The sequence below is a fragment of the Meriones unguiculatus genome, chromosome 12 (genome assembly GCF_030254825.1).
Source record: "Meriones unguiculatus strain TT.TT164.6M chromosome 12, Bangor_MerUng_6.1, whole genome shotgun sequence".
NCBI classification, from domain to species: domain Eukaryota; kingdom Metazoa; phylum Chordata; class Mammalia; order Rodentia; family Muridae; genus Meriones; species Meriones unguiculatus.
The window spans coordinates 689,199-703,495 of record NC_083360.1 but is presented as its reverse complement, the minus strand read 5'-3'; the positions used below and the strand labels follow the sequence as shown (position 1 = coordinate 703,495).

At 40.7% G+C, this 14,297-nt stretch overlaps 1 protein-coding gene across 3 annotated transcripts in view; it reads right to left on the bottom strand.

Annotated features, from left to right (window-relative positions):
- Nucleotides 1–8,961, bottom strand: part of Tmem156 (transmembrane protein 156) — a 45,511-nt gene extending 36,550 nt beyond the window's left edge. For all 3 annotated transcript variants that reach the window (XM_060365275.1, XM_060365276.1, XM_021640689.2), the window contains exon 1: nucleotides 8,808–8,961. In XM_060365275.1, coding sequence (XP_060221258.1) covers nucleotides 8,808–8,895 — 88 coding nt within the window. In that variant the 5' untranslated portion in view covers nucleotides 8,896–8,961. The remainder of the gene's footprint in view (nucleotides 1–8,807) is intronic.
- Nucleotides 8,962–14,297: the final 5,336 nt, after the last annotated feature.

The following is a 14,297-nucleotide window of genomic DNA, read 5'->3' as shown; positions in this document are numbered from 1 at the left end:
ACTGGAATGAAACTTCAAATTTGAGTTGTACATACAGGTTTTTCTTGGGTAAAAAGAATTTTTTTCAAATAAAATTTATGATGTGTAATATACTTATAATAAAAAGTGTAACACGTTTGTAATTGTAACAAAATATCACCCTCACTGACAATGACAAAGGCAGATGGAAATATATCCACTGCTCTCATTTATGGTTTTCTCAATATTACTAAAACACATGAAAAACATATTGCCTGTCACCTCTCCATCTTGCTCACTGGCCCTTTAATCTTGTGGAATTTTCAACTTCTTAAATTTATATTGTTATGACATGACCTAGAAAATGCTGTCAATATTGCCATCTTATTCAGTAAGTGGCCAGCCGGGCTTTCTAGAATGGATGCTATGCCCTCTATATTTGGCTATCGGATCATTTTATATGGCTTTTAAACTTTGATCTCAAATAATTCTATTGGGAAAGGAATAAATAGCAGACACAGCCTTTCTTGATATATTTTTTTAATTATTTTTTATTGTATGAACATTGGTATTTTGCCTGTATGTGTAAGGGAGTCAGATCCCCTGGAACAGGTTCTGGACAGTGTGAGCTGCCACATGGGTGCTGGGAATTGAACTCAGGACCTCGGAAGAGCACCCAGTGCTCTTAACCACTGAGCCATCTTTCTAGCCCCCTCTTGGTATAATTTTAAGAACTAAATCGTTCATTCTCCCCCAACACTTTGTCATCAGGTGGGCTATATTTCCATCTCCATAAACAAGGCTTTGTGAATTCAACTATCTCCATTATTATTCCTGGAGTCATACATCTACCTACTCACTCTGAAAGATGCAAATGCATCTCAGAGTTACTTCAGTACCACGCCAGTACCTTCTCTGAGGGAGTATGCAGAACACTAAATAGAGTTAGGAAAACACATGACAGAAAAGGACAAAAGTCCAGGCCAATTACCTCCTCCTTTTCAAAGAAAAGCAAACAGAAACACTAAAGAACCATATTTTTCTTCCTTAAATTTTATTTTAAGAAAATATCATAGATATGTTTGTGCAAGATGCTTTGTGCCCATTAAAGAATGCAAATAACACCGGTGGTGGTGTCACACTCCCATAATTCCAACACTTAGGCAGAGGCAAGTGGATCTCTGAGTTCCAGGACATCCAGGGCTACAGAGAGAAACCCTGTCTTGGGAAAAGAAAAAAAAAAAGAATGAAAATAAGCGAACATTAGTACTCCAAATTATGAAACAGACTGTTGCTGATATTCTCATCACACCGCAGCACCATAGTGCAAGACTCTTCTGGGATTTGCTTTTGTCCTTAATATGTTTTAGTCATGTTGGGTTTACACAGCTCTAGTTAATTTGCTGTGTCTTATGAATGAATATATTATAATTTATCCATCTTTCTGACAGTGAACATTTGGGTTGTTTTCATTTCGAGCTGTTCAAAATAATGCTGCCATGGAGTGTAACTTTCATACGTTACTGATAGAAATGCAAAAGAGCACAACTACATTGAGGAACAGATTTTCATTTTTTAAAAGTTAGATATACTCTTACCGTATGACCCCCAAATTTCACTCCTAGGAATTTACACACACAAAAGCATATCTACATGATCAGACACTTTTATTTCACCTGCACATGAGTTTTATGGTAGCTTTTAAATGTTATAAGAGCCAAAAACTGAAAAAAAAAATCCAAATTTCCAGAAAACGCTGAACATAAAAATAATTTCTGACTTATGATGGAATATCACTCAGTGACAAAGAAAAGAAACTGTAAGTAACAAAAGGGATATACCACAAAGGTGCTTTTGCTAAATTGAATAAGCCACGCAAGTGACTGTGTGCCATATAATTCTATTTATATGAGATTTAGGAAAATGAACATTATTTGGTGGTGGAAGGGTTCTTATGAGATGGAGCAAGAGAGGACCTTCTGGAAAAATGGAAAGTTATGTCTTTTTTTTCTTTTGCCCTTTAGCCTTTTAACATTTATTCAGTACATGCTTCTATTCTTTTTAGCCTGAACTTAGCACATTCCTCTGAGCTCCAGGGTTGCCTGAGCAGGTTCTTTTTTTTTTTTTTTTTTTAATTCTTTATTAATTACACTTTTTTCACTTTGTATCCCCCTTGTGGTTCCCTCCCTCCTCCCATCCCAATCCCTCCCTTCCTCCACCCTCTACATGCATGCCCCTCCCCAAGTCCACTGATAGGGGAGGCCTTCTTTTCCTTCCTTCTGATCCTAGGCAATTAGGTCTCATCAGGAGTGGCTGCCTTGTCCTTTTCTGTGGCCTGGTAATGTTGCTTCCCCCTCAGGGGGAGGTAATTAAAGAGCAGGCCAATCAGTTCATGTCAGAGACAGTCCCTCTTCCCATTACTATGGAACCCACTTGGACACTGAACTGCCATGGGCTACATCTGTGCAGGGGTCTTAGGTTATCTCCATGCATAGTCCTTGGTTGGAATATCAGTCTCAGGAAAGATCCCTGTGCTCAGATTTTTTGGTTCTGTTGCTCTCCTTGTGGAGTTCCTGTCCTCTCCAGATTACTGTTTCCTACTTCTTTCATAAGATTCCCTGCACTCTGCCCAAAGGTTGCCCATAAGTCTCAGCATCTGCATTGAAAATGCTCAATTCCTATTCAGAAAGGCAAAGAGAGTAGACATCAAAAGAAGGAGAAAAGAGTGAACAAGTCAGGAGCCTGACACAGAGGACCTCTGAAAGGCTCTGCCCTGCAGACTATCAATGTGGAAAGTTTTGTCTTAATTGTGGTTAAAATGTAAAAGTTAAATTGATGAATATACCTGTCATACTATATCTTTAAAATATTTTCTCTCGTTCATAGCTATGTTGATTATTGAATACATATATATATGAATCTTTTCTTCTAACAGTTTGACAGTCTGACAGTCTTAGGTCTTACAATGTTTAATCTGTTTAGAATTGGCTCCATATGTGGTATGAAATAAAGATCCAAATGATGCTTCTATTATTCATATTTTTGAAGGCTTCTCTCAGCTGCTGAAAAAACTAATTATTTATGGTATATTTCATTATTCTAATACTGCCATTCTTTGGAGATCTGGTTCTCCTGTCCGTTGTTTCTGTTGATTCTTGTCTGTTTTATGATTGCTTTGGTTAATAGTTTATTTTCTTTGGTATTTTCTTTAAGAGTTACCTGAGGACTGGTTTGAAGGGTTCTTCCTCCACAGAATATTGGTGTTTGCCTCTGCTGGGTGTCTAATAGCACCATTGATCCAAAATGCCTTCAGTTCATGCATTGGGCTTTTCATACTTTGCTCATAATGGACCTCACTGTCCAAACTGTGGCCAGCTAAGTATAAATTCTCAATACAGTCCCCCCCCTTACTTCATCCAAAGTGGAGATAAAGAAATTTCACCACAGCCAGAAAATTTCCCCATTGCTTGTCAGATAGCTACTCTAGGTTGAGTCATATTTCCCTCATGCCTTAGTTATTTTTCAGTTAGCAAATAGTCATTAAACTTTATAAGGAACATAGGGATTATATCAGACTATCTGCATTCGATGTGTAGCTTCCTGATGCTCAATGAAAGCCCAGTAAATAGCGTTTTTGCTACTAGAAACAATGCTAATATAATCACTTTGGGAAAAGACTTAACACCATATTTTAAATTAAATATAACCAAACTCAATGTACTGTTTGTATCCCCTTAAAACTCATATATTGAACTCTAGTCCCAATATGTGGAGGTGGAGTCTGTGGGGTAATTAATTCATGAAAGTAGAACTCGAAAGAGTGTTGTGCCCTATAAAACTAGGCCAAAGAGATAAAACTGCTTGCTTTCTGCTCCCATGAAAATGCAGGGGAAATAGTATATAACTCAAAAAAGAGCAATTAGTAGGACCCAACCACATCGGTGTCCTGACTGCATGAAGCTGAAAAGCTTCTGCACAGCAGAATGAACAAATTGCCTATAGACTAGGAGAAACACTTTGTTAACTATACATCTGGCATGAGAATAAACACACAAAGCCAATAAAAGACTCAAGAAACTAAACACACACAAATCCAATCAATAAGTAGGTAAATTATTTGACAGAGAGTTCTAAAAAGGAAGAATGCCTAATGACCAATAAATATTTGTGTTCAACACCCTCAGCCATCAGGAAACACAGCTTAAACTATGTTGAAACTCTATCTTAGCACAGTCAGAAAGGCAAGGTATCATGATTCATATGTACGAAAACAAAAATGATTTAAAAAGAAAACGTCATGATATTGTATAAAAACAACAAATGTTGGTACACTAAGAATGCGTTCCACCCCACTCCCACTGCCTGATGGAACAAACAGCTAGAGGCCTCCCAGGCAAGGGTTGCTGGTGTCATGACTTCACAGTTGAGCCAGTAGAGCCAACTTTTTAGACGTGGTGGACACATTTGGCTTCAGCACACACAACGTGTGTGTGACCACGTTGCCTGAAACATGCACGAAAAAATAACATCCTCTTCCAGCATCTTAAAACTACGACGGTTCAGAAATTTCAGTAATGTCAGGACCAAACTAATTTACCCATCCAGGATTTGCCCTTCTTTATGGAGATTCTCAGACTGCGTGACTGAGAGTAGTGCTTGACCACGGCTGAGTTGTGTACGCGTGTATGTGTACACTCATGCATAACCAAGATCAGACCTTGAACGTCACGTTCTACTGCTGAACCACATTCCCGGGAGTTGAGTTGAAATACTGAATCAGCTAAAAATGAGGTATATGTAAAAATACTTAGCCTGGTACCTGGTGCATGTAGATGCACGTATTTATTAAAGCTTGTACAAATTTTGAGCCAGAGGTCTAGGGAGATGACTTAGTCATTGAAATGCCTGTCACACAAGCATGAGGACCTGAATTTGGGTCCCCAGAACACTTAAAAAAAAATACAGGCATGGTAGAGCACATCTGTAACCCTGGGATTAGAGGCTGGAAACAGACAACCCTAGAGGTTGCTAGAAAACCAGTGAAGCCAAACATAAGCTCAGGTTCAGTGAGAGACACTGCCTAAAATAATTAAGGTGGAGAGCATAGAGGAAGATGCCTGGCATTGACTCAGGCTTCTGCATGCTCTACACACACACACACACACACACACACACACACACACAAACCTCAGAGAACACCCTGGACAACAGAACAGACCTCAAAAATAGGCCAACTCAAGATTTAAATAGTCATATGTCCTAAACCTTACTGGGGATAACCGATCACATTTTTATGAAGGAGTCAGTAAGAAGAAAATAAAGAGCTTGAAAACGAGAACATTGCATTCAGTGCAGCCCCCAGCATACTGCCTTTTAATAGAGACAGAAACACACACAGTGCTATGAATTGAAGGTTTCTCCTAGAATTCACAACCAAAGGTTCCTCATCCTTGATTTTCCTCCCTTTTATTGTTCTTATACTGCCGTTCCCATCAGAAAGTGTGACATGGCAGAGAAAATGAAAGCTGGTGAACTTATTTGGTGTGAGTTTGACTCTTCAAAGTAAGCAACATCAAAACGGCTGGATACAATTGGAGTTGCAGTGTTTTCATCGGCATTGTTCTTGTCCAGCTTGCTGCAAAGCTCCAAAGCCCCACCGCATTTGCTCTCATGAAGTCTTGAGATATTGATATGAGGACATTTTATCTGAGACTCAGTAAGAATCATGACCTCTCTCAGAAAGTGCTTCTGCAAGCAAGAGGACGGGTGGGCGATTATTTCAACTCTGCCAAGTCGTTATTCTTCTTGGCAACTGGAAACAGAAGAAACAGCCTCCCAGCATAGGCCTAGAAACAACATTAGTGTTCCCATAACACCCTCTTACATCCTGCCTTACTCTTTATGGGTTGTACTTAATTGCTTGACAACTGGTTCTCTTCATGACTGAAAACTTCTTGAGAGACTTGCCTATCTCTGTCTCCATTCTCTATAAGCAATTTAAGTGGCCAAGCTATTCAACTGCTGTGTCCTGCTGCCTTTTAAACCAGCTGGGGCTTCAGAACATTGCTGGACAATAGTTTATCTTCCTTCCAATACAGCCTGTTAAGTGACAAGCAATATCTAAGAAACTCTTATTTAAATTAGACAAAATAGCTAATACGACATAATTGTAACAACTGAAAATTCCTGCTAATACTTATTCAAAGACATGGATGCACTCTTGATAAAATATGAACAGATACAATGCTGTCTTTTCAATTGGGGATTTAGAGAGTTCATTGTATTGAAATCGAATACATTAAACCTCATGTACACATTGTTCTGCCTTGGGATTCCTTCTGAGTTCATGTGACATAGGAAAGACAGGGAATCAGTCAGTAATTCATAAGCTAAATCACTTTATCCTGTTCATTTTAGAAATTGAAGAGCAATAAAATATGAAGGAAGAAAAGACACAAGACTCTGGCAGGCTAAGACTAGCCTTGAGAATCTTGAAGTTCACTTTTCTATTTTGAGAATACTCTCACTTCATCATCTAAATGATTGTACCAGACTCTGTGAGATGCTCTGGTTGACCATTCAATTACTTTCATAAACAACTCATATTGGGATTAAAAATTAACATCAATGCCCAGGAGTGGTGGTGCACACCTTTAATCCCAGTACTTGGGAGCAGAGGCAGCCAGACCTCTGTGAGTTTGAGGCCAGCCTGGCTTACATAGCAGAGTACCAGGACAGCCATGGCTACATAGGGAGACCTTGTCTCCCTCCCCCTTAAAAATTAAGTAACAAAATAGTTACATCCAAAACTCCTTTATTTAATCACTATAAAGCTACACCTGTCGAGGTTATAGCAATAATCCTGATGACCCATAGACAGCTATAGAGCAAATTATTGCACTATTGCATGTGTGAAACAGTTGATCCAATTATCTTTGAGCAAAATTCCCTCCTCCACTGAAGGACATCTGGAGAAGACATGGTTTGCAAACAGTTTCGTTTGCTGTTCCACAAGGATCCTTTGAAACAAAATATCCAAATAATTTCATCATCCCAAAGAATCAGAAGAACCTGGAACACTGTTTCCCAAGCAGAGAGGGAAGGAGTTCTTTCCAGCTGGGGAAGGCGGCAGCAGCAGCACAGTGTCGCCATGAAGAACAAACAAATCACCATCAGGCCGAGGAAGTACTGCTGAAGGGAATTTTACAGAAACCCTTCCTTCCGCTTACAAATCCAAAGGCCCACTATGGCTCCCACAATACAGCTCTGAATCTCTCTGTGCTGTACTGGTCTTCTAGTGCCACAGGCAAGAACAGTCAAAGGAACGGTGCCACCGCCTTCCTCCTTCCCACAACCAGTAACAGGCTTAGAATCACCACCTCTCACAAAGCCCTGGCCAGCTTAGCAAACTGTGCCAAGTACCTGCTTCTCATTAGAGTCAAACTAATTGACAGGTATATAAACACAGAGAAGGCCTAGCTGAGATAGCTGCTAAACACGTTTTTACTCTCAGCACAAAATATCTTTAAAATGCATTTTCTTTTTTAATTTTTTATTATTATTACAATTTATTCACTTTGTATCCCAGCTGTGGACCCCTCCCTCATCCCCTCCCAATTCCACCCTCCCTTCCTCTTCTCCTCCCATGCCCCTTCCTCAGTCCACTGATAGGGAGGTCCTCCTACCCTTCCATCTGACCCTAGCCTATCAGGTCTCACAGGACTGGCTGCACTGTCCTCCTCTGTGGCCTGGTACAGGTGCACTCCAAAAATGCATTTTCTTTATTCTATTTTCATTAGAACACATTTTCAGTAGGTGAAAATAGGCATCAAATATACACACTATGCTTGCCTAATTTGAGCAATAAATAAATAAATAAATAAAGTTTAAATTTGATCATTCATAAAATTGCAGTTACAGAGTTTATTTAGCAAAAATATTTTTATCTGGCTACTTAGCATCATTTAATATGTAACATTAAATAACCATTGCAGTATGTCATCAAATATAATTAGCAAAAGTATTTTTATCTGAATACTTAGCTTTGCATATATGCAACAATAAATATTCATTGCAGCAAGCTATCAAATATGAGTTTTTCTTTAGTTTTAATAAATTTATGTGATTTCTATGTAGTAATAAAAGTTTTTTTCAATTTTTCTTCTTATTAGGTGCTAAAGAGCAAAATTATCACTTAAATACCCACAATAACATGTTTTCCAAATTTTTAATAATATATAAAAATGGTTGGAATCCCCTTATCTTCTGCTTTTCTGTGCTGAAGTTCCGAGACCCGTGGACTGGCTCTCTGAAGGCTCTCATGGTGGCTCCCTGCTCCCTTGCTCCCAAGCACAACTGCCTGTGTTTGTACCATCTTATTTTCAGTGGACACTGAAGACACTAAAATTACTCCTGTTCTTTTCAAATCACTAGGAAATTATTTGCACCACCTTGTGATCAAATGAACTCGATAGTTTTAAAACAAATGTCATTTTAGTACGTAGTTCCAGAATATAAAAGCAGCTGTAAGACTATTTTGAAGGAAGGAAACAGTTTCAAAGATCAAACTCACATAATGGTATTATCTTAAGTCCCGTGTCTGAAATCTAAATAAAGATTTTAAATATTTCTTTTCATTTCCAACTGTAACCATAACTAAGTCCTAGGGTCACTGTGCTAAGACAATGGGCAACTAAAAATCGGAATCTCATTTAAACACACTTAAAGGTGTTTTAGTCATTGAACTTCAGCTCACAAGCATTCACCCAAAAAGATTCTGTCTGTCACCATTAGCCGAGAATTTACTCTAAAGTAAGAAAAAGAGAGCTCGATTGCAAAGATTTACTTACCTTTTGGTGTCTTGAAAAATTCTGGCAGTACTAAAATGGATGTGATCACTATTGCTACAAATAACTTAAAGAAAGCTGTTTCTGTCATGTCTACTCATGACACAACGTGTTTCCCTCTGGCAGCTTGATCCAGCGTCGCTTCCTGTTCTATCTCAGCTCTACTTCAAGTTCCTGAGATTCACCTCACACTCACTTCCGTTTGGGTCAGACTTAAAAAAAAAAAAAAAAACAACTTACAGGAACTGAGACTTCTTCATTTTGAGTCACTTTGCCCAATAAAGCCACCCTCTAATGAGCACTGTTGAGCTAAGTGATAAACAAGGAAGATGAGTGAATAATCTTCAGAGGCAAAGGGGGTCTGACTTCATCCAAATTTGAAGCTGTTTTCCATGTTTACTAACGTAAGGAGTGTAAACCTGCCACATAACAACCAAAAAGCAAAAGAGCAAGTGTCAGTGGCGCCTGATTAGGGACACCATTCACTCCTTGACTTAGGAAACGACAGTTGATCCCTCTGAAATCCAGACACTGTGTCGGATTCTGGTGTTTGGAAGACAGTAAGCAGCACAAGATATGAGCGTAAACTAAAGGCTTGTGAAAATTTGGGGTTGTCTCGTCTAGCGGTAGAGTGGAGCTTGTCAAGGTCACGTCTCTAAACAGTGTTTACTATCACACAATCCATGTTTTGTTCCCCTTGCAAAAATAAATAACTAAATAAACTTTCATTAGGAGAGTTTCAGAGGAAGAAAATCATCGTTTTAGAGTGTACGTGAAGGACTGGGGAAAATTATGATGAATAAAGCATTCGTGCAAACATGTTTTCACTTAGACACTGCATGTAGTCAGCATTTCCGTTGTTTCTCCTCCCTCCTCTTGTTAAAATAAAAAGCCTTACCAAGAACTTCCTACCATTTCTCCCGGCCCAGTCACTATAGCTCTGTAGCCATCCTTTTCCTTTTACGCTATCTTTTGTTCTCACTTAGCCATGCTTTAGGGAGCAACAGGCCAGTAGGGAGTGAGAGCTACAGGACAAAGGCTGCCAACAGTCGCTATGAGTCAACTGGCTCATCTTCCGGTCGGACACTCAGATCGACGTACACACGGGAACCCTGAGTTCGGGGAAGTTGAGACCTGAGCAGTAGAAATAGGAATAGTGTTTCCAAGCATGTGTTTACTTTAAGAGCAGCGTTAAGGATTATTCTGTGAACATTAGCCAGTAGGAGCGAAGTTTCCAGTTAAGTGACCTAAGTCTGTAAGTCTGCGTTTCTTCAGCAATAAGGTCTTAGCGCTGGTTGTGGAGGATAACCAACAGCCTTAGTGATGGCCTGTAATGTTTGTGGGGTCTACGGGGTTCCTTTGGCCAATAGTTGAAAACATGTACCTCACTCCTGTGCTGGGGTTTTAGCTGGTAGCATGATGTTCAGTTGAGGTATTCTGTGCCCAGTCAGATGCTAACTCCATTTATATACATACATATCTTAGAAGGTAGTAGGCTTCCATATGACTTTTCAAAAGCCGTTGTCCTTGCCACATTCCCTCTACCCTGCCTTCCCAGCCTGCCCCATCATTCCTCCTGTTATAATTTCCTCTTTATTCCTTTATTACACTATACTCTATTTCCCCTCCCTTCATATCTTAATGTCTGCTCTTTCCTTTATAAATTTTGCAGTAACACCTTGGTTCACACAGTAATTCTTATATCCACACAAAATTGTTGATTTAATGGTTTTCTCCCTTGTAATATTTCTGCCGGGCCTGTATTTGTCATTCTCTGTTGCTCTGTCAAAATGTCTGGGCGTAATGACTGAGGGAAGAAAGATTGTTTGGGCTTGTGTGTTGAGGAGCTGCCATACATGGCCACGTGGCTCTGTTGCTGCTGGGTGTGTGCATGGTAAGGCAAAGCATGGTGGGAAACACGGAGAGCAAAATTGCTCACCTTCTGGTGGACAGGAGGCATAGGTACTGGACAAAAGATGCCCAGGGAGAGCACGCCCAGCAACCACTTCCTACTTGGAGAGCCCACCCAAGAATTCATCAGCTAAGAATTTTATGGATTAATCTATTAGGTCAGAGCTTATGTGGTCCACTCATTTTTCAAAACTCTGTCAGGTGGCAGCCAAACCTTAAATATGCAACGTTTGTTTAGAATCAGAATCAAACCATTTGGACATAATGCATGATGACATCCCCATGTGTACATGCACACACACACACACACACACACACACACACACACACAGGCAGAGCACCAGCTACTGCTCCTGCCACCACCACCCTGCTCCCCACCACTCTGACTCAATCTGGTTATCATATTTTTAGACACTTTAAAGCCAATTTTCTTGAAAGGCCCTTTGTCCTGGCTGCGATCATGTGCTCTGCACCTGGCTTCTCTGGCAGTGTCCAGATGGTGGCTGTCAGGAGAGCAGAAGGACCATAAATCCCAGACCACAGGCTGCCTGCGCTGAGGATCCAGGGGCTCAGACCCTTTCACCCAGACTGCATTTCACTCGCTAGACTTTTGTCTTTTCTCTGACTTCACAAGTCTTAAGAAAAATAGTGTTACTATGAGCATTCTCTTAGATTGCTAATCCAATGTAATATTTTTTACTTTTACTGATTGTGTGTGTGAGTGTGTGTGTGAGAGAGAGAGGGAGAGGAAAAGAGGGAGAGAGAGAGAAAAAGGGAGAGTGCCCATGCCTTGGCATGCCTGAGGAGATACAGAGGACAACTTTAGGGAGTCAGTTCTCTCCTTACAGAGAGTGGGTCTGGGGCTCAAACTCAGACCTGATGGTGTAAGAAATATTAAATATTAATCTTCTCTATCAAATACCATAAAACTTGTCTTTAGGACAAAGAATTCAAATCTTTCAACTCCCCACATTGAAAGACTCCTGTGCCAATGTTTTTATTTCCCCCAGTAAAACCTTTGTTTACACACTGTTACACTCTAGAAATTTGATGGCCTGGAGCCTTGACCCTTTTCTCCTCGGAGCAATGGCTCCCTTTTCCCTTCCTCTTTCATTTCCTGTGCACCAACTCTTTTCAGACTAGCCAACTGAATACAATTTCGAAGTCAGCCAATGGGGAAAAGACAGTCACCACCTGAGTTAGAGTAAAAACCAAACACGCTTTCTCTCATTGTGCAACTGATCTTCCTTCTTTTTTAATTTTAATTTTTTTCTTCAGAATTTATTCATTATATATCCCGATTAAAGCCCCCTCCATCAATTCCCCCAGCTCCACCCTATTCCCGAAGTTCCCGTCCCCTAGTCCACTAAAGAGGGAGTCCTCCTTCCTAGTCCACTAAAGGGGGAGTCCTCCTTCCTAGTCCACTAAAGGGGGAGTCCTCCGCTATCCAGCACACCTTCTTGATCAACAGCAAGGTTTCCCCTGCACAGACACTTCAATGGGATGGTGGTCTCTTTCTTTGCCAACCATGGCAAGTGCCTTTACTGGCTGAATTGTCTTCCACACCCATATAAATGTTTTAAATCATTCTGTCTGTAGTTACTAACTGCCTGAAGTATTGACAGAACAATAGCCAAAAGGAAAAAATTATTCCAAATATTCAGTGGGTGTTTGCTCTATTAGAAACGAAGAATAATGTCAGTGTGACACAGGGAACACAGAAGCAAAACAAAAGTAGCTTGGCAAGTGTCTTAGCCACTCTTCTATCGCTGTGAGGAGACACTAGGACCAAGGCAGCTCATAACATAAAGCATTTGCTTGGGGTCTGGCTTACAGTTTCAGAGGCTTAGTCCATTACCTTCATGGCGGGAGCATGGTGGCATGGTGCTAGAGCAGTAGCTGAGAGCTGCAGCCTGATCTACAAACAGAGAGAAAGACTGGGCCTGGCAGGAGCTTTTGAAACCTCAAAGCCCGCCCCCAGTGATATATTTTCTCCACACCTACTCCAGCAAGGCCACAACCCCTAATCCTTGTAATCCTTTCAACAGTTCTATTTCCTGGTGACCAAGCATTCAAATGTGTGAGCCTCTGGGCCATTCTCACTCAAACCACCACAGCAAGGCAATTTCTTCTTGGGGAAAGGCTGTAGCAAGTTGTGCACCGAGCTAGCTATCACACTGCAACAGGACACTCACTTGGCTCCTAATTCAGATGGCAACTAGGTCCCCCACACCCAGAAATGGCTGGGGTCTGACCTCACCATCTTTCACAATTGGCTAATTTTAAAACAACCAACCCAGGGATCTGGAGAGACGGCTCAGCAGTTAAGATGCCTGGCTGCTCTTGAGGGAGGACCGGGGCTCAGTTCCCAGCACCTACATGGCTGTTCATAACATCTGTAACCTACGATCCAGGCCGTACCATGCCCTCTTCAGGTTTCGTCAGGCAGAAGGCACACATGTGGTACACAGACACGCAGGCAAAATGCCCACACCCATAAAATAATAAAGGAGCAACTTTTAAAAAAGAAAGAATTGGTTCAATGGAATGAAGAAAAAGAGGGGAGAGGTTGGCTACTTCAGCCCATCAAGTTCTGGGAATGTAGCCCAGACTTTGTGTAAAAAAATGTTTTGCCAGGTGGTGGAGAGTAAAGATTTGCATAAAAGTTTTACAAGGTGGGAGACATTTATGGAATATTGGCTCCTGGCAGACTACTTTTGAGAGAAAAAAACCTTTTTTCCTCACAATTATCTTTTCATGGCAAGGGTTAAAAATAATGGGTCAAAATGTCTTGCCTCTTTTGACTGCCATAATTCATTCATCAAAATGTTTCCCAGCTGAAATTTCTAAATACATAAAGTATATCATTTTACATTTGCATTTTAAATACCAGAAATCCCTAAAATGTAGGGTACAGTTTCTTATAATTAATTGTTTTAAGTTCGAGCTCCTCAGAAACAAACTGGCATGCTAAACTTTGAATCTATTTGACTTTTTAATATTTTGGAGACAAAACTGAAGCAACAAGCCAAGGGAGGTAGCGCGTGTCTTCAGTCAAGCACTTGGGAGGGGGAGGCAAGAGGTCATCCTCAGCTACTCAGCCAGTTCAGAGCTAGCCCAGACTGCAGGATACACAAAAAGAATAAACAAAAAGAACTGACCCAACTGAAGCGCTGAGGAAAAAAGATGACTCTGAATTAGGCAGGGTTTGGGCAGTGTTTTGCTTTGTTTTCGTTTACTGAGTACCTGCACTACTGCTCAGCAGGTAAAGGTGCTTGCTGCTTGGAAGCCTGGTGACCTGAGTTCTGTCCCCGGAAACCCACAGACAGGGGAGAATTGACTCTGCAGAGCTGTCCTCCAGCCTTCACGCATGTGTTATGGCACACAAATACACACGCACACCTCCATCTACACAATAATAATAAAGCTTTTGAAAAAGAATCTTGTGCACCTACACTGGCAGGTAACAGAGATTACCTGGAGTTACTTGTTAAGCTTTAGAACTGTAACAAATGTTTGATTCTACTTCATTATTATAGCTCAGTGGCTTTGGCTCCTGGAACCAGAAGCTGGATAAGGCTC